At 40.9% G+C, this 20,907-nt stretch overlaps 1 protein-coding gene and 1 non-coding gene across 2 annotated transcripts; both read right to left on the bottom strand.

Annotated features, from left to right (window-relative positions):
* Window positions 1-8,806: 8,806 nt before the first annotated feature.
* On the bottom strand, window positions 8,807-10,221 carry LOC122053608 (BURP domain-containing protein 6-like). The gene is made up of 3 exons (XM_042615625.1): window positions 10,160-10,221; window positions 9,875-9,998; window positions 8,807-9,787 (listed from the first exon to the last, which is right to left on the bottom strand). Exons 1-3 carry the CDS (start codon window positions 10,190-10,192, stop codon window positions 8,994-8,996), a joined length of 951 nt encoding a protein of 316 aa, XP_042471559.1. The 5' UTR covers window positions 10,193-10,221; the 3' UTR covers window positions 8,807-8,993.
* Window positions 10,222-11,591: 1,370 nt separating this feature from the next.
* LOC122054481 lies at window positions 11,592-11,698 on the bottom strand. Its single transcript, XR_006132784.1, has one exon. It is a non-coding gene; the product is annotated as a small nucleolar RNA R71 (small nucleolar RNA).
* Window positions 11,699-20,907: the final 9,209 nt, after the last annotated feature.

Here is a 20,907-nt window from a genome sequence, read left to right on the forward strand (position 1 = left end):
AACGTCGAATTGAGTATTTTGCTCGCGATGACAAATTTGTGAGCTTTTTCCGCACATAGGTACTTCGGCTCGCCGGCGTTCCATCCCAAGTTTTCCACTAAATTCAACCCCAATAGATAATCTTACTGCGGTGCTCTGGAATTCTCTGCTGACTAATCTATACTGATACCTTTTCTGGAGAATGAATTATAGAAACCATCTGTGTCAATACTACCTAAGTAGAAATTGATGACTGTAATTCGTCGATACTACCTGAGTATAAATTGATGACTGTTTCAAGTACCGTACGTATAAGACAACAATAATACTTATTAGATAGAACCATATTTTGAATTTATACTAGTTAAAATGAAAAATAAAGGTATAAAATAACTCCAATAGCCTTATAGACAGGAAGATTATGAAATTTATAAATTTCAAGTAGTTCTAGAGAAAATTCTTATATGACTTTTTGGGACTCAAACAAAATTAAGAGCTTAAAATGATTCTATATGATAAATCTAGTTACCCTCATTAACTAGTCTTGGGATGATCGACCCACCCCCATGGAAATTTTTCAACGACCACGAGCATAAATAGAGAAGCGCTCGTGGCAAAGAATCCCAACATCTTTTGGTTACGCGCCCCATATGGAGGAAGCTTAAAATGATTCTATGTACTCTATAATGGCATAATTGACCTTTTGATTAAGGTTCATCAAGTCGATCAAGCTTGTCCCCTCGGAGCGGTACGATGGTTAAGACATGGGGTGTTGCCACATTAGGTCATGGAGTCGAAATTCGACATGTCCGAGCATGCCTTCCCCATGCCTTGGCCACTGCACTAATGATTAGTAGTCACCCATGATTTACCTTCTCTGTGTTGGACTAGGGACAGGTTGGCGGGGGTGCTGAGGCGAGCGAATCATCTTTTGCCACATCAAGTTGATCAAGCTCGATTGATTAAATTTAGTGTGACGTGAGTTTGAATTTCAATATTTGATCAATATATTAATTGCCAAAAGGAAAATTCAAGTGGATCATGGTTGATCAGATATTTGATGATCGGAAGTTCAACTTAGAGTTAACATGAGGCGTGAAGTTCCGGTAGGTTAAGGTTGACCCGATGCTAGGCAACTATGAAGTCCCAATAGATCAAGGTTGAATGCTAGGTAACGATAAAGTCTTAACAAATTAAGGTTGACCGGATGTTAGGCAACGATCAAGTCTCGACAAGTCAAGATTGAATGATAGGCAATGATGAAGTTTCGGCAGATCATGATCTGTAAAATACCGAAAAAGGGCGAATAACCATAAGGAAATTTTCCGAAATTTTTTGAAATTTTCTGAAATTTTTTCGGAGCCCGTATAGCTTAGGTTACGAGGATAAATATTGGGCCTGGGAAAGCTTGTTTAGGCTACCCCATTTTAACAAGGAAAAGTTTATTTATTTTATTTCTTTTCTTTTCTTTTTCTCCCATCGGCATTTTCTCTCCTCTTCCCCTTTTTCCCCCGCAACGCCGAGCCGTTACCTCGCCCAACCAACCTGGTGTCGTCTTCTTCTCCAAACCGTCACCGCGTCGGTTCCTCTCTTCCCCTCCGATACAAAAGGAGTGGTCAAAGGAAGCCCTAGCCATCTCCTCCACTGCCACTTCCCCTCTTCCTCTCTTCTACCGACGCCGACTTCACTGCCGGCGCCAACTCCGATCGCCCCTCTACCTCTCCTCGAGCCTCCTTCCCTCTCTTCGCGGACACCAGGAGCCGCCAGAAAACGAGCATTCGAGCCCTATTTAGTTGTGCCCTAGCTAGGCCAGATGCCACTGCCGCTCTCCCTTCTTCCCTCTGCGCCATGGTCGACCACCAGATCGGGCGACTCCAGTCTCTGCCAATCTCAAGCTTGAAGCGTTGCTACCTTCACCTCTTGTGATTCCACCCGATCACCGGCTTGACTATCTTGTGCTCAAGCTTCCGTTTCACACAGGGTAAGCACCCCTGGTTGTTTCCATCAGTAAGCTACTAGGGTAGAATTGCTATGTGTTATTTTGGTTGGATTCAGGATTATTTTTCTGGTTTTGGACTAGGAGGAAAGCATCGGATCAGTGGACCTCTTCTTCATTGTTGTTGATTGAGGTATCGGTTGAGGTAAGATTAGGTTGTAAGATAGGTTGTTGCTTGATTTGTGATCCCCACTTATTGATCTCAACTTGATATGATCAGTGGGAAGGATTTCAGCAGGGAAATTCTGTAGGTTGTGAGGGTTGCTTGTTTTTGGTCCGGCAGCACTCCAACCAGTAGCTCTCCTGGTTTTCCCAATAAATAGTGGTTGTTAATTGAGGGATTCTTGTCCGGTCCAGCATATCACCTTGCTTTCCAGTAGCTTGATTGAGGTATGTGTAGGAGTAATTGATACATGTTCTAGATGAATCAGGTTAAGTGTGATTGATTAGTTGAATGTAGGTAATTGATCTTGGTTGTAGATCATATTGAATTTGGAGGATTTCATGATTAGTATGGTTGGAACATGTGGTAGATCATGTGTAGGTTTGATTTGAGGTTGTAATTAGTTGTGATGTGATTAGGGTTTTGCCCTAACTTAGTATTAGGGATTTTATTTATCTATTCTTTTGGATTTAGCTAAATAAAATATATATATTGTTTGACGCGGGACTCTGATTCGAGACGGGCGTCTAGACTTTGGATTGCTTGGTGCTACCTTCTTTTTGTGGCGAGTACCTTGACCTATCTATTTTGATATGTCTCGTTGATATGTTTAGTAGATTTTAACAAGTAGTAATAATTATGTTTATATCTGCATCGGCAGGTCACTATTTGTTTCCGAGCATGTTTTGTTTATTACTTGTTTAGCGTTCATGTCCTATTTACTATTTATGTTATAGAGGTAGTGACATGTCATGCTCTATGCTATACCGGACTGGTTAGATACTATACCTGACATGTGTACCTAGATCATATTATTTGATCCACGTATATGGTACATGTTTTTATGGAGGTAGATAGGATCAAGATATTCCTATGCTTAGTGTCATACACCATCTCGCATGATTGCATGTTGTTTGATAGTCGGCTCTATTATTATTGAGCACATCACCAGTTACATGGATCTGCACACACCACCACTCAAAGGTTAGTGGTATATCAGGCAGGGTGTATGGTAGCTCTGCTCTGTTAGGCTCCGCTAGTCAGGTGACGCAGCGTGGTAGCCGGCAGACAGGTTTTGCTCTGTTTGGCTCCGTTGGTCCGCTCATGGGTAGTGTGACGCAGCGTGGTAGCCGGCAGGGATCCCTCCTCTGGATTGTCTCAGGGAAATGAGAGTATTCCGCTCCCCCATTTATGATTTGGGGTAGGAGGATAGGTGTACTCCGACATCATCCCGTTCGCTCAGTCACTCATCAGGAGCAGTAATGACAGAGTGCACGGTTGTCACAGCGCTACCCACTCGGTCTCACCATCGTGTGTGAGATGGCTGACTGGCGTCAGGGGTGATCAGGACATGTTATAACATCATATGCATTATATGTATTTATTGCTTGTGATTGCTGCACTTTATATGTTGCATTTTTTGTGGATGCATTGTTTGACATGCATATAGGATATGCATTTATTGCTTGTATTTGCTGCACTTTATATGCTGCATATTGGATGGATGCATTGTTTGACATGCATACAGGATTAATGATACTCTGGTTCTGATGGCTTTGATATTCCTATACCCAGGTTCTGGTTATACAGATACTCCTTTGTTTTACAGTTTTGCATTTTCTATATGATATCTAGGAGACTGTACGCATATTTATTATTGACGATTTTTATTTACTATGCATGTCGACTAGGTATCCGCTGAGTGTTGGACTCACCCTCCGTTATTATCATTTCAGGTTGAGGCCGTCCGGAGGAGTTCCAGTCGCTGGTCCCCCCTCCAGGTTGCGAGGATTTCCACTTTGGATCCTTGCTTTGGGTTTTCTTATTATGTTAGATTATGTTTCAGACTTGTGTCTTATGGTATTTGGATTTTGTATGATCCCTTGTTATCGATGGGTTTTTGTTTGGATGTATGCCGGATTTGTGTTTTATGGGGGTAGTTGAGTAGGATATCGGATTTGAGCTTTATGGGTGTAGTTGAGTAGGATTTTAGAGATGATTTTCCTTATCGTTGTATTAGTTTAGTTTCACTATTAAACTGCGTGGGTGTTTACTTATATTTGTACTATTATATACTATTATTGTTCCGGCCGTGTTGGCCGAGGTATATGTGGCCCTGAGGGCATTGTAAGAAGTTTCATATTATCACCCGTACAGGGGAGATGTTGTCAAAATTTCTTCTGGCAGGGACTACCTAGGGCGTGACATGATCAAATATGGAGAAAAGAAAGTCCTAGTAAAGTAAGGTCAACAAGATATTAGATCAAGTGAGAAATAAATTTTAATGAGGTTGAAATTGGAGTATTAATCACAACCTTAATTATTTTAATAATAACAATTTGCTATAGTTATAGGCTACATAATGTGCGAGCAGTAATCTGGACATGAACACGTGGATAATAATCAAAGTCGTATCTATGTTCAACGCGTCCTAAAGCGAAAATAAAAAGTGGCATTTTTGTTGTGGTAAATAACTATAATATTCAATTTACATATAACAAATACACTAACTATATAAATAAACCAAAAATAATATTTTACATCAATAAAAAAGTTTACAAATATTTGAAATACTTATATAAACACTACTCATCTAGCTATTTTAAAAGCAAAAATATTTATCAAATATGCATAATCAAACTGTCATACTATTTTTTTCTCAATCGACAATATTGCTAGCCCCTTTAGTCTATCCTATGACATTGTTGATCGAATATAATTCTTGATTAACTTCAACTTCGAGAAACTTCTTTCTGCTGATGCAACTGTTATTGGTATGGTTAACAAAATCTTATAGGCAATGTAAATATTTGAGAATAAACCATTTAGTTTTGATAGATATTGTAGCATATCAATTGCTCTTTTTTCATTTATTATAGTATCTCACGACCATCAACTCTGAACACAACTCATCACCATTAATGTCTAAACATCCATCGTGATTAAAAAATTGCTGAAGCTCCATATAAGACTTCATTAGACTAGTTAAAGGATCACTCTTTAACTTCTCCAAACTCAATAAAAACTCAAAAATCTCTTGATAATGTTTAAATTATTCAAACCGAACTTGAAGAGAAAATCGAACTTGATCTATTATAAATAGAAAACACTCAACTTTAAAAGACTCTTCACCTGATCATGTTACATCATGATTACCACTTTCATCAAATTGTTTCTTTCTTCCTATGATACACTTTTTTTTGAAATTTAGGTTCAATCCTCATTTCACTAGTCATTTGTATAGCTTCTTTCATGGAACTAGCAAACCCCTCTTCTCTAAACTCATCAAGAAATTGATCAAGTCCTTGTATGAGGTTGATTGTAATATCAATATCCATATCTTCAGATTGAATAAACTTACTCACAGTATTTATTGCTCGTAACAAGTTATATCATATTATCATTCCAAGCAAGAACTCAAAACTCTCAAGATCATATAGTGTTAAGGTCTCAACATCACTCTTTGTTTTAGAATCTTCAGCCAATTCTGCCAAGTCAAATAAAATACCACTTATATGTACAATTTGCTCTTTTATGACTTTCACACTTTAAACATGACTTTCCCAATGAGTATGTGACAATAGCTTAACGGTCAAACCAAGCACCTTATTTTTAAAAATATTCCATCTCTTAGTAGATGAAGAAAACAATGTGTAGATATGTTGCACCACTCCAAAGAAGGACTTGGCTTTAAGACAACATTCCACCATATCAACTAAGGTCAAATTAAGATTATGACAACCACATGGTGTGTACAAAGCTCTAGTATTTATTTCAAGTAATCTTTTTTGTGCACCTTTGTGTCTTCTACTCATGTTAGATCTATTGTCGTACCCTTGTCCTCTTATGTCATTATTGTCAAACTCAACTCTGGTTAACACATTCAGAAGTTCACTTGATAACCCAAGATCTGATGTGTCATCCACCTTCAAAAACTCAATCAATATTCTTCTAGTTTTGGTGTGTCTGTTGAATCATCGAAGCATCGTAGCACTAGCGACTTTTGTTCTTGATGACTCGCATCTCGAGTACAATCAAGTATTACTAAAAAATATTTTGCATGTTTAACTTTTGCAATGATTTCCCTTTTTACTTCATTTATCAAAGTCTCTATCAATTCATTCTGAGTTTTGGGACTAAAATATGTATATTGAGATTCCCTTGCTTCACAACGTCGAACATGCTCCTCCATCACTGAATCAAACTCAGCAACAATTTCTATCATTTGCAAAAATAGTTCATTGTTCTCGACATAAAGTTTCTCATCATCCTCTCTAAAGGCCAAAGTATTTTTGGCAAGTATTTTCACAATAGAGATTATTCTTATTAACACTTGCCTCTAATGTTGTCTTTCTTTGTTGATTTGAAGTTGCATATTGTAATCAATTGTTTGATTTTTTTAGTCTCTTTTCTGATTCAACCCAAGCAATTATGCAATCCATATGGTCTCTACTAGCTTCATGTTGTTTAAAACTTCTATGCATATTATGCCAGCATTTATTTCCATCATTATCCAAATTTTCCATTCTATTCATCATTTGTTTAGTCTTGAACAACTTACAACAGAAGTAAAATATTTTATCTAATAAATAAAATATACAAGCTATCTTCTATTTAATGTTTGTCCATTTTCCATTATTCGTGTATAATGCGATAAATCAAAATGTTTATTGTTACTATCTTTAGGAAACAAAAAACCATTCACTCGTTTTGGACCCATTTCTATCAAGTAATATCTCAATTTTAAGAGATGTTATTCCAAGTTTCACCTCCAAATTCAGAGTCAAATTTAATTTTTCATGTTGAGAGTCTTCTTCTAAGTTTTCATTTGACTCAATCAAATTGGCAGCCTCAATTAATTCTTCATGTTCATTGTGACTTTGTTCTTTAATCATCAAATTATCCTTTCATTCTTCTCTTTCTATTTTTCTATTTTGCTACTTCTAATAAAATATTTGTTAATATCATCGTCTTGACTTTGAATTAATGTCTTCTCTCTTTATTTCATTTTTCTCTTTTGAGCTCCAGACATATATTTGGAGGCATTTTCAATGTTCTTTTATTATACCGGCTAGTTATTAAAAGTTCATATAAAATATAATAATTCATAATGAAATTAATTCAAAGTTACATGTTCATAATTCAAATAAGAGCTAATCATTCTCTCAAAATATATTTTATTTTAAAAGACTAATTGGGATGAAGTTATACAAGAAGTTGAACAACAAGTTGTATGCTCATCCAGAAAATAAATAAATAAAACATTGTAATAATAATATTATGTTGAAAATATAATTTTATTAATAAGATACTAAAGATATACACAAGCTTAGCACCAGGAGTCACATTTCTGAACAACCTTTTAAAAACATGCCAACATGCATTAGGAATCCTATCGAATGATAATCTAGTAACTTTAGTCAATAATTAGGATTCTTATCAATGCTTGATGATAAATAACGAGTACTACTTTTTCAAGAAAAATGGCTTATAGTATACCTTTTAGTGGGAGGAAAAATAGTGAGTATCCCAGTAAAATGTTGAATTTATAGCATGGAAATGACAAACTACTACGAGAATGATCAAATGAAACAATGTAAACTTTAAAGAAATAATGGACACCAAACAAAAAAGTATAATGATCTTGTAATCAAAGATTACATACATTACATTACCAAACGTAATAATGTAATCAAGATTAAATTACATTATAAATTTAATTATATTACAAGATAAATTACATTACACTCAACCAAACGTAGCCTAATAATTTCAATGAATAAGAAAACACATTATATTATATAATATATAAGCTAGTTGCAATTTTAAAAGATTAGTGTGCCTTGACCTAAATAATTTTCTAATAGGTGATAGATACAAAGTAAAAAACATAGCAAGAAAATTCATCAAAAAGAAAAGGAGTTCAACCTTTACAAGAAAGAATTCCGAGTTTATTAAATTTAGCATTAGACTAATAAAATAAAACGCCTAGTATTTAATATCAAACTTCTCACAACTACGGAATCAAATAATTAGAGAGTAATAAACAAGTGTCCCACATAAGAAAAAATAGAATCACATAGAGTAAAGAAGGATCGCACAAACTGAGAAATATCATCCAATACAAAAGTAAAGCGGGAGATTCAACTTAATGTTTAGAAAATGATACAAAAAAAATAAAACCTAACCAAATCCTGCACAGATCTAGAACCCATCTTTTCTTTCCTTGCCTCGGTAGAAAGAAAGCCGGAGAAGAATTGAAGAAATCGTGTGCTCGTGCGTCGCAGTGTCGGTGCGTTCCTCCATGAGAATAGGATTTAGCGTCCTTTTTTTTTGTATAATTTTTAAAAAAAATTAAACTCTTTCTTGGATCGGGCCCTGAGACGATCGTCTTCCTAGCCTCACGCCAGGATAATATGTGAATGGCACAAGGACATGCGAACAAATACCGGCTACAAGAATCCAGCTACCGCAGCATGTGAACAGCACAATTGACCTTCAATCTATAGGATTGTAGCAAAATTGTTGCTACAATTGAATGGATAGGTAGTAGCTAAATTTGGTAAGAAAAATATTGGAATAAAAATAATTTTAATAAAACGTCATTTCATTATCATTTTTGTTAATTTGGTAATCGCAATTAGAAACGATGCGCTTTAGCAAATATATTTATTTACTGTATAGCAAAGCTAATCCATTATGGATACACATCGTCACACTACTACAGTCGACAACTGCTGTACTGCAGCCGTTATCGAAGACAACATAAGCACACACAACATAGGCACATACTTTACGTAGACAGACACCAACAACGATAACAGGAAAAGACATAGCAGTTCTTTAGATTATTAGTCACAGCATTTGTTGGCGAGGGGTCCACAGGACATGGTCGCTGGGCAGGAAATGGCACACCGGCACTGCGCTCCCCGGCTCCACCTGCAGCACCTGGAGCATCACGTGCTGCGGATTCCACGACGTCGTGTCCAGATGACAAATTGCGATCGCCTCCACTCGGCTCCCGTCGCTCCCCTTCAAGCTCACCGCGTACTCCCTCATCATCCCCTTCCCAACCGCGTGGCAGTGGAACACAACGTACGTGTATGGCTCGGCGTGGCAGAAAACGCCCAGCCCCTCCCCGCCCATCCTTTCGAACCCCTCCACCACGTACCGCTGCATCGCCTCAGCCGCCGTGGCGTTCGCGACTGTCGACACCGCGCTGACATAGTCGGTGGCCAGAGCCGAGACGGCGAAGTCGACCATGGACTCGATGGAGGTGGCGCAGTGCTTCGTCTCCCTTGCATTCGCCGTGCGCTCGCACCGTTCCAGGGTCGCGCTCATCTCCCGGGCTTCCTTCGAGTTAGGGTCGACCGAGAGAAGCGCGAGGACGTCGGGGAGCTTGTTGGAGGAGAAGGGGAGGGCGTCGGCCACGCGGCGAGGGAGGAGGTCGGCGTGTTTAGGGATGGATCGCTTGAATTGTAAGTCGAAGGTGGCTCCTGGAAACAGGTCCTTCTCGAGGAAGAACAGAGACCGGGAGGACTTGTCGCGGAGTTGCGCTACGTTGGCGGCGTTGTAGTAAATGGAGGTGATTCCGGGAACCACCACTTCCTCTTCAGACTCCGACGACGTCCATAAGCCCGGGCTTGTCTCTGCAATTCAATTGATATATATATTGGGATTCCAAATTCACAAGATCATACCGTAATAAAAATATACATGGATAAAAGTCAATGAACCAGGGGGGTGAAGGAGGTCACGGATGCAGCTAGGGATGGGAGTGTTGGGGAGGGCAGTTTTCCAATAGAGCTCCGGTGACGAAGCAAATGCAACTGATGGATGGGCTACGAGTCCGGCGAGGAGCTGCAAACATTTTCATCAAATCAATATTCATGCGCACATAATTAATCGAAGAAAACAAACAAACGTCATACAAGACAAATCTATTGAATCAGATTGCTGGCTGATTCAACCAAACAAGTTCCGTTGATTAATACTACAACGAGTGGTATGAATTTGCTCACCCCGAGGAAGAACAGGATGAGTTGGTTCGCCATGAACAATATAATGCAGAGGTAGAAATTGAGGATTGGTAGATGGTTCATGGATACACACACTTTGGCTCACTTATATAGAGTAGAAGTGGGGAAGCTGAAATATTTTTTAGTTCACACGCATTTCCCTTGTATTAATATTTTTTTCTTATAAATTAAAATATTTCTGCCAATCAATCTTGTACAGTGCAAAGCCTTGAATTATATAAGCAAAAAATGGATAAATAAAATAACGGGAAAAGAAATTCAGGAGACAAATAATATTTCAGAAAGATAAACGGTGAGTTTAATTTAGAGGGAATTCATTCCTGCCAATTCTCCTGAAATGGATGATTTATACACTTGATAAAATGGAATGTTGATGTGGCACCCTCTCTCACGCCCGCACAGGTTTGTTCTGGAAATTTACTAGAGGAAAAAGTCGGAATTGGATTTGAATTAGTTCAATTCCAAACGACCAAAGCATCATCCAAACATGCGAAGAAGTGGATGGTCAACTCGGAAGTTGACCATCTCTAGCGCCTTTGATTGACTGGAGGCACCCTGATCTAAAGACCCGAGGCGCCTAGGATGGAACTCAAGTGCCTCGCATGCAGAGAGGAGCAGACGATATCTGTGGAACTTGAGACACCTTCGATTATTCAATCCACCTCCAAAGGTTTGGAGTCGTTGCCGCGGAGATAAGCAATGAAGTCCACGTCAGATGACTCAAGACACCTCAGACTAATTGAGACGACTCTAATCCACCAGATCAGCCAAAGAGACATTGAGATGAGGATCACCATCAGTCGAATTGAAACGCCTCGGTTGGAATTGAGGTGCTTCTGAATGAACTGAGGTGCACTACTGTGCCACATTAGCAACTATCATATTTCGACCAGTATTCTATAAATAGAGCCTTGAGCTTGAAATGAATAAAACACACTTTATTCTTAATCTCTAAACTTTGTAACTTTACTTTAAGTGCTCGAGCTTTGAATTCGTGTAAAGGGTTACTCCACCTCCGATCCTTGTCGAAGAAAGAGCCTTTTAGTGAGTTATCATTGTCTTGGATTATCAACCTCCTCAGTTGTAAATAAAGAAAATATGGAGTCTCCTTACTTTCTTTAATGAATGTTTTACTACAAATTAATGTGTCCTTACTAAAGTAAACTAGAAAGAGAAGTTAATTTTAATTTGTAGGTTATTCATCCTCTTTAGTCGGTCCACCAATACTAACAATTAAGATACCATGTTCTGTAAAGACATTTTCGTAGATGCATTAGGCTATAGGGATTCCCTCTCTCTCTAAAGGATAAAGCTAAGATTTAGTGGCATTCCCTTCCACCGAAAAGTATCCCAACATAGGAAGAGTTGCAGCTACGCTTTTCTAAACAAGTACTTTCCTCCTAGTAATAGAGTATATCTAAGGAATAAAGTCACAAGCTTTTCACAGACAAATAGAGAGTCATTATTTAAAACATGGGGATATATTTAAAGGTTTATTGTAACAATGTCCTCACCATGCTGCAAAAGGTTGGAACCGCCAACCCAGCGGCCCCCTCAACCCGGCCCCATAAGTATGAGAGGGAGTAAATCACGGTGAATACGGGCCCAGCTATGACATGATGGTCTCAGGTGTTTAGCACGGACAGATATTGATGTTATCGCATTTGCTGCCGCAGACCCTCGACCTCTCGACTAATGCTGCAAGAATCCATGTCATAACCAGTTGATCCCGCCCGTGGGGGCTGTAACAATGTCCTCACCATGATTAGAGAAGTAGTTGATTGTCCATGCATTCTACACAGGCAAATCTCTCTCAACTAGAACTTGTTAGATTCTGCCGCAAGATGTTCATTGATGAATAAAAATGTTAGATAGAGCTTACGACATCATCAAAACTGTCACATTAAATCTTCGCCAATGGTGGGAAGAAGATGGACACATACCTAGGCCAGGGACCTCAGAAAAGCCTAGAATGAAGGAGGACAACATTGAACTGAACCTCATAGAATTGGGCATGGTCGTGTCCAATGACAGGCATAGCCATGTCCTCACAAACAACATGAAACATAGGCCAGGCCATGTTGGAAAAGCATGTCTGTGTCTCACTACAGACCAAAAAACACGCATAACTTTTGATCCTAGATGAACCATGGGGCATACAACCTGTAAAATACCGAAACTGGGCGAATCACCATAATGGAATTTTTTAGAATTTTTAGAAATTTTCTGGGAATTTTTCGAAAACCGTATGACTTCGGTTACAGGGATAAAAACTAAGCCTTAGGAAAGCCTGTTTAGGCTGCCCCATTTTGAGGAAATGTTTTTTTTTATTCCTTTTCTTTTTTCCTTTTATATTCATTTTCGCCGTTTCCTTATTTTCCTCCACCGAACCCGCGTGCCCAAGCCTTTCTCCGATGTCGCCCTTCCTTCATCTTCTCCGTCCCCAAAACCGCCACGCGACGGTTACTTCCTCGCGATTTAAGCCGTGGTCGAGGATTTGTGGCAAATCCCTTCCTCTTCTCATCTTCCCCCTCGCCTCTCCTCCTCTTCCTTCCTGAGTCGCACCGCCGACGTCCTCTTCCTCTCTTCTCCTGAGGGTCGGCATCCGGCCAATCGCTCTCTACCCTAGCTCCGGCTAAGTTCTCAACTTCTCGATCCGAGGCGCGACGCTCGATGCCCTCACGTGAAGTCGTCGCAACCTTTCTTCCAGGGCAGCCAAGCTTTTGGGTTGTGCCCTAGAGTCGTCGTCGAGCCTTCTCCTTCCGGTCTGACACAGTGGTGGTGTCATCTTTCCTCTTGAGGCATTGCCCTAGATCGCCGCCCAATGCCAAAGGTACATCTCGTGCCCCAGCCTTAGTTCTTCAATTGAACTCTCTGTTCCAGCACTGACCTAGGGTTTCCAGCAGTGGGCTGATACCAAAGCAACGGATTTAGTTTCGACCAGCCACTGCAGCTTGCTACCATCGCTGGAGAAGAAGGTCAATGGGTAGTTGGTTTGGAGTTGCTGGTTTTTCCGACCACCATAGCACTAAATGCCTGGTTGTTCCCGTGATACCCATCTTTGATCCGATTAGTGCAAGTGAGTTTCTATTTTGTAGATTTGGTAAATATATTGAATTTAGGTATGAAATTTGGTTTAAGAAAAAGGATAGTGGATGAGTTGATATTGACAAATAAGGGGTTAAACTAATCTAAGAAAGGTGATGACTTTATTAGGGTTAAACCAATTTAACTCTAGCCTAGGTGGTTAATCAATAATCGTATTCGATTATAATTATCCTAAATAGGTTTGAGGATTTAATTTAGCTATTTAACTCGTAAGTAATTAGATAAATCTGTATGTTTGACACAAGACTTTGATACGGGACGAGCACTTCGACACAAAAGTTGTTTAGCTCGATCCATATTGAGACGGGTACCTTGACTTATCTTTTAGATTTGTCATTGGATGTGCATTGTAATTTCTTAATAAATAGTAATGATTATATTTTATATCTGCATCAGTATGTCATTGTCCATTTCCAGTGCATGCTTTAATTGTTTCATGTTTGCATTCATATTTATACTTTCAGATTACTTATGATCATAAAGGTAATGACATACCATGCCATAGGATATACTGGACTTATTTGATACCATATCTGACCTGTGTACCTAGATCTTCTGATTTGATCCATGTATATTTTTGGTATATATTTTATGGAGGTAGATATTGTTGGTGCAACCTTAGGTCAAGGTTGACCTGGTTGACCCGACTCGAGGTGACTTGACTCGAGTTGTATTTTGATGTTTGACTTGGGAAGATTGTTGGTGCAACCTTAGGTCAAGGTTGACCTAGTTGAGTTGCATGTTGATGTTTGACACTCGTGAGAGAGTTCTATTCTTGATATGGGACAAGAATAGATGTTTGGGAGATTATTGGTGCAACCGTAAGTCAAGGTTGACTTGGTTGACCTGATTCGGGAAAAGTCCAAGCAGGGAGCTTGGCACGCGAAAAGTCCAAGTACGGAGACTTGGCACGGGGAAAAGTCCAAGCAGGAGCTTGGCACGCGGAAAGTCCAAGTATGGAGGCTTGGCACGGGGAAAGTCCAAACAGGGAGTTTGGCACGGGGAAAAGTCCTGGTGAGTGAAGCCAGGCAGTCGGGAAATCCTGGTGAGTGAATCCAGGTGAAAATCCTAGTGAGTGAAGCTAGGTGAAGGTGAAAGTCCTGGTGAGTGAAGCCAGGCATTCGGGAAAATCCTGGTGAGTGAAGCCAGGTGAAAATCCTAGTGAGTGAAGCTAGGTGAATGAGAAAGTCCTAACTGGGATGTTAGGCAGTTGGAAAGTCCTGGTGAGTGAAGCCAGGCAGTTGTGGAAATCCTGGTGAGTGAAGCCAGGTGAAAACCCTAGTGAGTGAAGCTAGGTGAAAGTCCTGGTAAGTGAAGCCGGGCAAGGGAAAATCCAGATGGATCAAGGGTGATCGGACATCTGGTGATGGGAAGTCCAAGTAGGTCATAGGAGTGACCGGATACTTGGTACGGAGAGAAAAGTCTAAGTGGGTCAAAGGGATTGACCGGACACTTAGCGGGGAGTCCTAGCAGGTCAAGGGAGTGACCGGATGCTAGGCGCAATGTACCAACAGGTCAAGATTGACCGGATGTTGGTTTGGACTTGGTTTGGGCGAAAACCATGAGCTGGATCGATCTGGTGATCGATCCAGTGATACCGAGAATATTCTGATCGGTCTGGTGACCGATCAGTAACACATCAGTAGCATACTGTGTGTTAACTGATCGGTCTGGTGACCGATCAGGAGACGATCAGAAGCCGAACAGGAGCGAGGCGCAAGAGGGGCTGATCGGTCTGGGGACCGATCAGCACAAAGCCTGATCGGTCCCCGGACCGATCAGGAGGTTCCCTGATCGGTCTGCGGACCGATCAGGAGGTTCCCTGATCGGTCCATGGACCGATCAGGGACGGAACAGAAGCAAAGGAGGAGGGAATGGATCGGTCTGTGGACCGATCCACATGGAGCCTGATCGGTCCACAGACCGATCCAGGCACTAGCCGTTGCGACGCAACGGCTAGATTTCTTCTGTGTTTCTTCGTTTTCTTCGCAGGTTATAAAAGGAGGGCTGCTGCTGCGAGCCTCCAACTTCTTCTTCCTTCTTCCTGTTCTTGGTGCTGCTAAGCTTGCTGTTGAGCTTTGTTGAGCTGCTTTGAAGCTTCGCGTGAGCTTCCGGCTGGGTCACCTGCTGCTGTAGGCACTTGGAAGCGGCTGCTTCTTCCAGTCGAAGAGAAGGCAAGAAAGTTTACATTTGTATTGTACTTTATTTCTTGTTTTCCTTGTACTCTTTTCTTGCTATTGCAAGAAGTTTCTGTGGCGAGGTTTCTCCACCCAGAAGGAGTGTTTTTATTAGCCGATTTTCCGGGGACTCATCCACCGACGGATTGATTGGGTTCGTCCACCTTACGGACACGCCGAGGAGTAGGAGTTTCATCTCCGAACCTCGTTACATCCTTGCGTAGAGGTTTGATTTCTTCTCATATTTTCTTTCTGCATTTAGTTTCCGCTGCGCTAACCCTAGTTTGTAGAAAGAAACGCGAGCAATTGGGGTCGGCTATTCACACCCCCCCTCTCTAGCCGTACGAAGAGATCCTAACAAGTGGTATCAGAGCGAGGTCGCTCTTCGTTGGATCAACACCCGGGGGAGCACGAGCTAGAGATGGATCAACTCGGAGAAGACATCACAATTCCACCCTTCTACGATCGCGACGACTTCGCGTATTGGAAGGTAAGGATGAAATATTTCCTTATGACTAACATTGAAAATTGGAGTTGTGTACAATTAGGTTTCAAGCCTCCGATAGACAAGAAAGGAGAAACCCTAGAGAAGAAGGAGTGGACCAAGGAACAAGTCCACCAATCCCTAGTCAACGATGAGGTATTGAAAAGTTTTGAATTTTCTTTACCTAATAATGTTCTATGTAAGATAGGTTACAACAATGCCAAGGAATTATGGGATAACTTGGCCAAGTACCATGAGGAGAGCTCCACTTCAAATCATGAAGAGGAGACAAGTGAGTCATCAAGTAGCTCACATCATGGAGGAGAGGAATTAGAAGTTGAGGGTTACTCAACATCTAAGGACGAAGAGGAGGAGAGTTCTTCTTCAAGTTCGGAGCAAGAAGAAGAAGTTTCTACCTCCGAAAGGGATGAAGAAGAGAGCTCGCATCCACCCTCAACCCTAGGTAACTCAAGCAATTTAAGTTCAATTAAATTACACATTATGTGCTTTGAGTGTAGGGAACATGGACATTACAAGAGTAAGTGTCCGAAGAGGGTAAGAAAGACTCCACCGGCGCCAAAGGTCAAGGAAGCCGGAGTCCCGAAACGCAAGGGCAAGGAGCACATCGTGTGCTTCCAATGCAAGCAAAGGGGACACTATAGGAGCCATTGTCCGAGGGGGAGGCAACCTCACAAGGGCAAGAGACCGGGCACATCGATAGGGGGAGCTAAGGCAAACCCTAAGGTAACCTCTAAGGTTCATTTTTGCAATTCTAATAAAATGCATGCTAGGAATTTTATTGCACTTGTCGATAATAACAAGCATGATAACCTTAGGAATCAATACATGTGCTTAGGAGCTAAACATGTGAGTCTAGATAAGGATAATTCTAGAAAGGCTAACCCTAGGATCAACCCATCTAAGGCTAAGGATAACCTAGGTAGGAATCCTAAATCAACTAGACACATGCCTAGGAACACCTCAAGAAAGAATGACAAATCAAAACTTGAGGTATTAGAGAAAGAAAATCGAATCTTGATGTCAAGACTTGACTCTCTAGAAAAGGCTCTTAAGGATTTGACTCTAGGGTTTAAGAGTCAAAAACCAATGTCCAAGGACAAGAAAGGTTTGGGTCACAAATCTAAGTCCCAAGTGGTCAAGCCCACTTATCACAATGTTCCATTCGATTATGGAACAAAACCTAGGGCTAGGAAGACCACCACCAAGGTCACAAGGGGAGTCACCCCTAGAGTTGATCTTGATGAGTCCCAAATGACCAAGGCTTCAAAGCCTAAGAGGGTCATTAGGAGGGTTGCTAGGGAAGTTATCCCTAGTGAATATTTAGTGAATCCAATGAGCTCAAATAGGTATTGGGTTCCTAGGAGCATCTTCTCTACCCCATAGATGGGTTAGAGAGTGTCAACTCTAATTAGAAGGGTAGTTAATCCAACTTTGAGGAAATTGACACTCAAGGAGCATTTTCGAGGTTTTGATAACCTTTGAAAATGAAAAAGAATTATTATTTACTCCTTGAAGAGTAAATTGTGTCATATTTAAAATATATATATATATATATATATATATATATATCGATTTTAATCTTATTTGGCACAATTTAAGAAAACCTAGAGAAATATCATAATTGGGATTTTGGTTTTTTTCTTAGGGATATATGGGCAATCTAGGGTTAGATTTTAAGTTAGCTAAGGCTAAGGATACTTAGATAGGGAATTTAGGTATTTTATTTGTGCTAACTTGCCATGATTGGTTGTCATATGCCATGCCATGACATCATGTTTAGTCTTATTATCATTTGAAATGTCATGATAATGCTTAGGCTAGTTTATATGTCATGTTTATTTAAGTTTCAAACTTTATGTCATGACATCATGACATTGGCACATGTTTTTATTTATGATATTATTTCATGCCATGTCATCATCTCTTGCATTAATGATCAATTTAAATTGATTTAAGGATAGAAACACAATTTGATAATGAGATCAAGTTGGTGTTTAGAAAATGCATGAGAACTTAGCCTAAGATGACCTAAACCCATATCTCACATCAAAATTAACTTGGATGTGTTTGATACACTTTAGATGTGTGTGAGATATTAGGATCATGAGTTAGGATCAAGGTGCATAGTTCTTGTACCTAGATTAGCCTAATTCAAGAAATGGGGGATCATAGGGAAAGCTTATGTACAAGTCATGTACATATAGCCCTAAGATTGTGGTCCTAAATTAAAAGGTTTAAAATCATTTTAAAAATTGATTTGAAAAACCTTGATGAAGCTTTCCTAGTGATAGCATTCATCATTGAACATTGTGATACAAAGTTGAGTTAAACTTGAACTATTTCAAAGTTTTTGAACTTTGTATCAAGATTGAAAAATGGAAGTTATTTTCATAGAAAACTATTCTTCCATGATAGAGTATGATATGAGGAATGTATCCTCAAAGTTTCATAATTTTTGGAATTTTCTTGAATTTATTAGGAGTTTCTGATTTTCCGGAAGGGGAAATCAGAAGTTCTGATTTCAGTGGCTGGATCGGTCGATCCAGGGAAGATCTGATCGGTCTGCGGACCGATCCAGAGTATTGTGGATCGGTCTGCAGACCGATCCAGTGAGTTCCAGTAGCACGAGTGCGATCTGGTGAAGGGCTGATCGGTCTGGGGACCGATCAGGGCATGCCGAATTTCTGATTTTTCAGCTGTTGTCTGAAATTTCAGTTATGGAAGTGGTGTTTTTGGATTTCTAAAGGTTTGGAACTCTCAAAGACATTGTTGGTGCAATGGTCAAAGGGGGAGTTTTACCTAATTGTCAAGGGGGAGTTGACTTTTAAGGGGAGTTTTTACTCCTTAAGACTTTTGAGGATTAGTGATATGGGATTATCACTAAGTTGATTGTTGAGTTTAGTATCAAGGGGGAAATTAAGAGTTTCAATGAAAGGTATGGGACTTTCATTAGGAAGAAACTCTTGACCTTGATACCCTCCTTTTTCTTTTTGATATGTGTCAAAAAGGGGAGAGTGTTCATTGGAGAATTATTGGAGAACCCAAGTTAGGTTATCGGGTTAACCTAAGCTAGGGGAAGAATGTCAAGGAATGTTCGAGGAAGAACATTGGAATTCTTTTTGATGTGTGTCAAAAAGGGGAGAATTATTGGAGAACCCAAGTTAGGTTATCGGGTTAACCTAAGGGGAGAATGTCCAGAGAATGTTCAAGGAAAGAACATTGGACATTGGAAGATGGTTGGAAAACCTAAGTTAGGTTATCAGGTTAACCTAACTTGATTATGGGTTTTGTCAAACATCAAAAAGGGGGAGATTGTTGGTGCAACCTTAGGTCAAGGTTGATCTGGTTGACCCGACTCGAGGTGACTTGACTCGAGTTGTATTTTGATGTTTGACTTGGGAAGATTGTTGGTGCAACCTTAGGTCAAGGTTGACCTAGTTGAGTTGCATGTTGATGTTTGACACTCGTGAGAGAGTTCTATTCTTGATATGGGACAAGAATAGATGTTTGGGAGATTATTGGTGCAACCGTAAGTCAAGGTTGACTTGGTTGACCTGATTCGGGAAAAGTCCAAGCAGGGAGCTTGGCACGCGAAAAGTCCAAGTACGGAGACTTGGCACGGGGAAAAGTCCAAGCAGGAGCTTGGCACGCGGAAAGTCCAAGTATGGAGGCTTGGCACGGGGAAAGTCCAAACAGGGAGTTTGGCACGGGGAAAAGTCCTGGTGAGTGAAGCCAGGCAGTCGGGAAATCCTGGTGAGTGAATCCAGGTGAAAATCCTAATGAGTGAAGCTAGGTGAAGGTGAAAGTCCTGGTGAGTGAAACCAGGCATTCGGGAAAATCCTGGTGAGTGAAACCAGGTGAAAATCCTAGTGAGTGAAGCTAGGTGAATGAGAAAGTCCTAACTGGGATGTTAGGCAGTTGGAAAGTCCTGGTGAGTGAAGCCAGGCAGTTGTGGAAATCCTGGTGAGTGAAGCCAGGTGAAAACCCTAGTGAGTGAAGCTAGGTGAAAGTCCTGGTGAGTGAAGCCGGGCAAGGGAAAATCCAGATGGATCAAGGGTGATCGGACATCTGGTGATGGGAAGTCCAAGTAGGTCATAGGAGTGACCGGATACTTGGTACGGAGAGAAAAGTCTAAGTGGGTCAAAGGGATTGACCGGACACTTAGCGGGGAGTCCTAGCAGGTCAAGGGAGTGACCGGATGCTAGGCGCAATGTACCAACAAGTCAAGATTGACCGGATGTTGGTTTGGACTTGGTTTGGGCGAAAACCATCTGGATCGATCCGTGATCGATCCAAAGATGAGATTCTCGATCGGTCCGGTGACCGATCGAACACATCGAGCATATCGTGTGTTAACCGATCGTCCGTGACCGATCGAGTCGATCGAGCCGAACAGAGCGAGGCGCAGAGGGCTGATCGGTCCGGGACCGATCAGGCCTGATCGGTCCCGGACCGATCAGAGGTCGATCGGTTCAGACCGACGGAACAGAAGCAAAGGAGGGAATGGATCGGTCCGTGGACCGATCCACATGGAGCCTGATCGGTCCACGGATCGATTCTAGCCGTTGCGACGCAACGGCTAGATTTCTTCTGTGTTTCTTCGTTTTCTTCGCAGGTTATAAAAGGAGGGCTGTTGCTGCGAGCCTCGTACTTCTTCTTCCTTCTTTCTGTTCTTGGTGCTGCTAAGCTTGCTGTTGAGATTTGTTGAGCTGCTTTGAAGCTTCGCGTGAGCTTCCGGCTGGGTCACCTGCTGTTGTAGGCACTTGGAAGCGGCTGCTTCTTCCAGTCAAAGAGAAGGCAAGAAAGTTTACATTTGTATTGTACTTTATTTCTTGTTTTCCTTGTACTCTTTTCTTGCTATTGCAAGAAGTTTCTGTGGCGAGGTTTCTCCACCCAGAAAGAGTGTTTTTATTAGCCGGTTTTCCGGGGACTCATCCACC

The sequence above is a fragment of the Zingiber officinale genome, chromosome 3A (genome assembly GCF_018446385.1).
Source record: "Zingiber officinale cultivar Zhangliang chromosome 3A, Zo_v1.1, whole genome shotgun sequence".
Taxonomy (NCBI): Eukaryota; Viridiplantae; Streptophyta; class Magnoliopsida; order Zingiberales; family Zingiberaceae; genus Zingiber; species Zingiber officinale.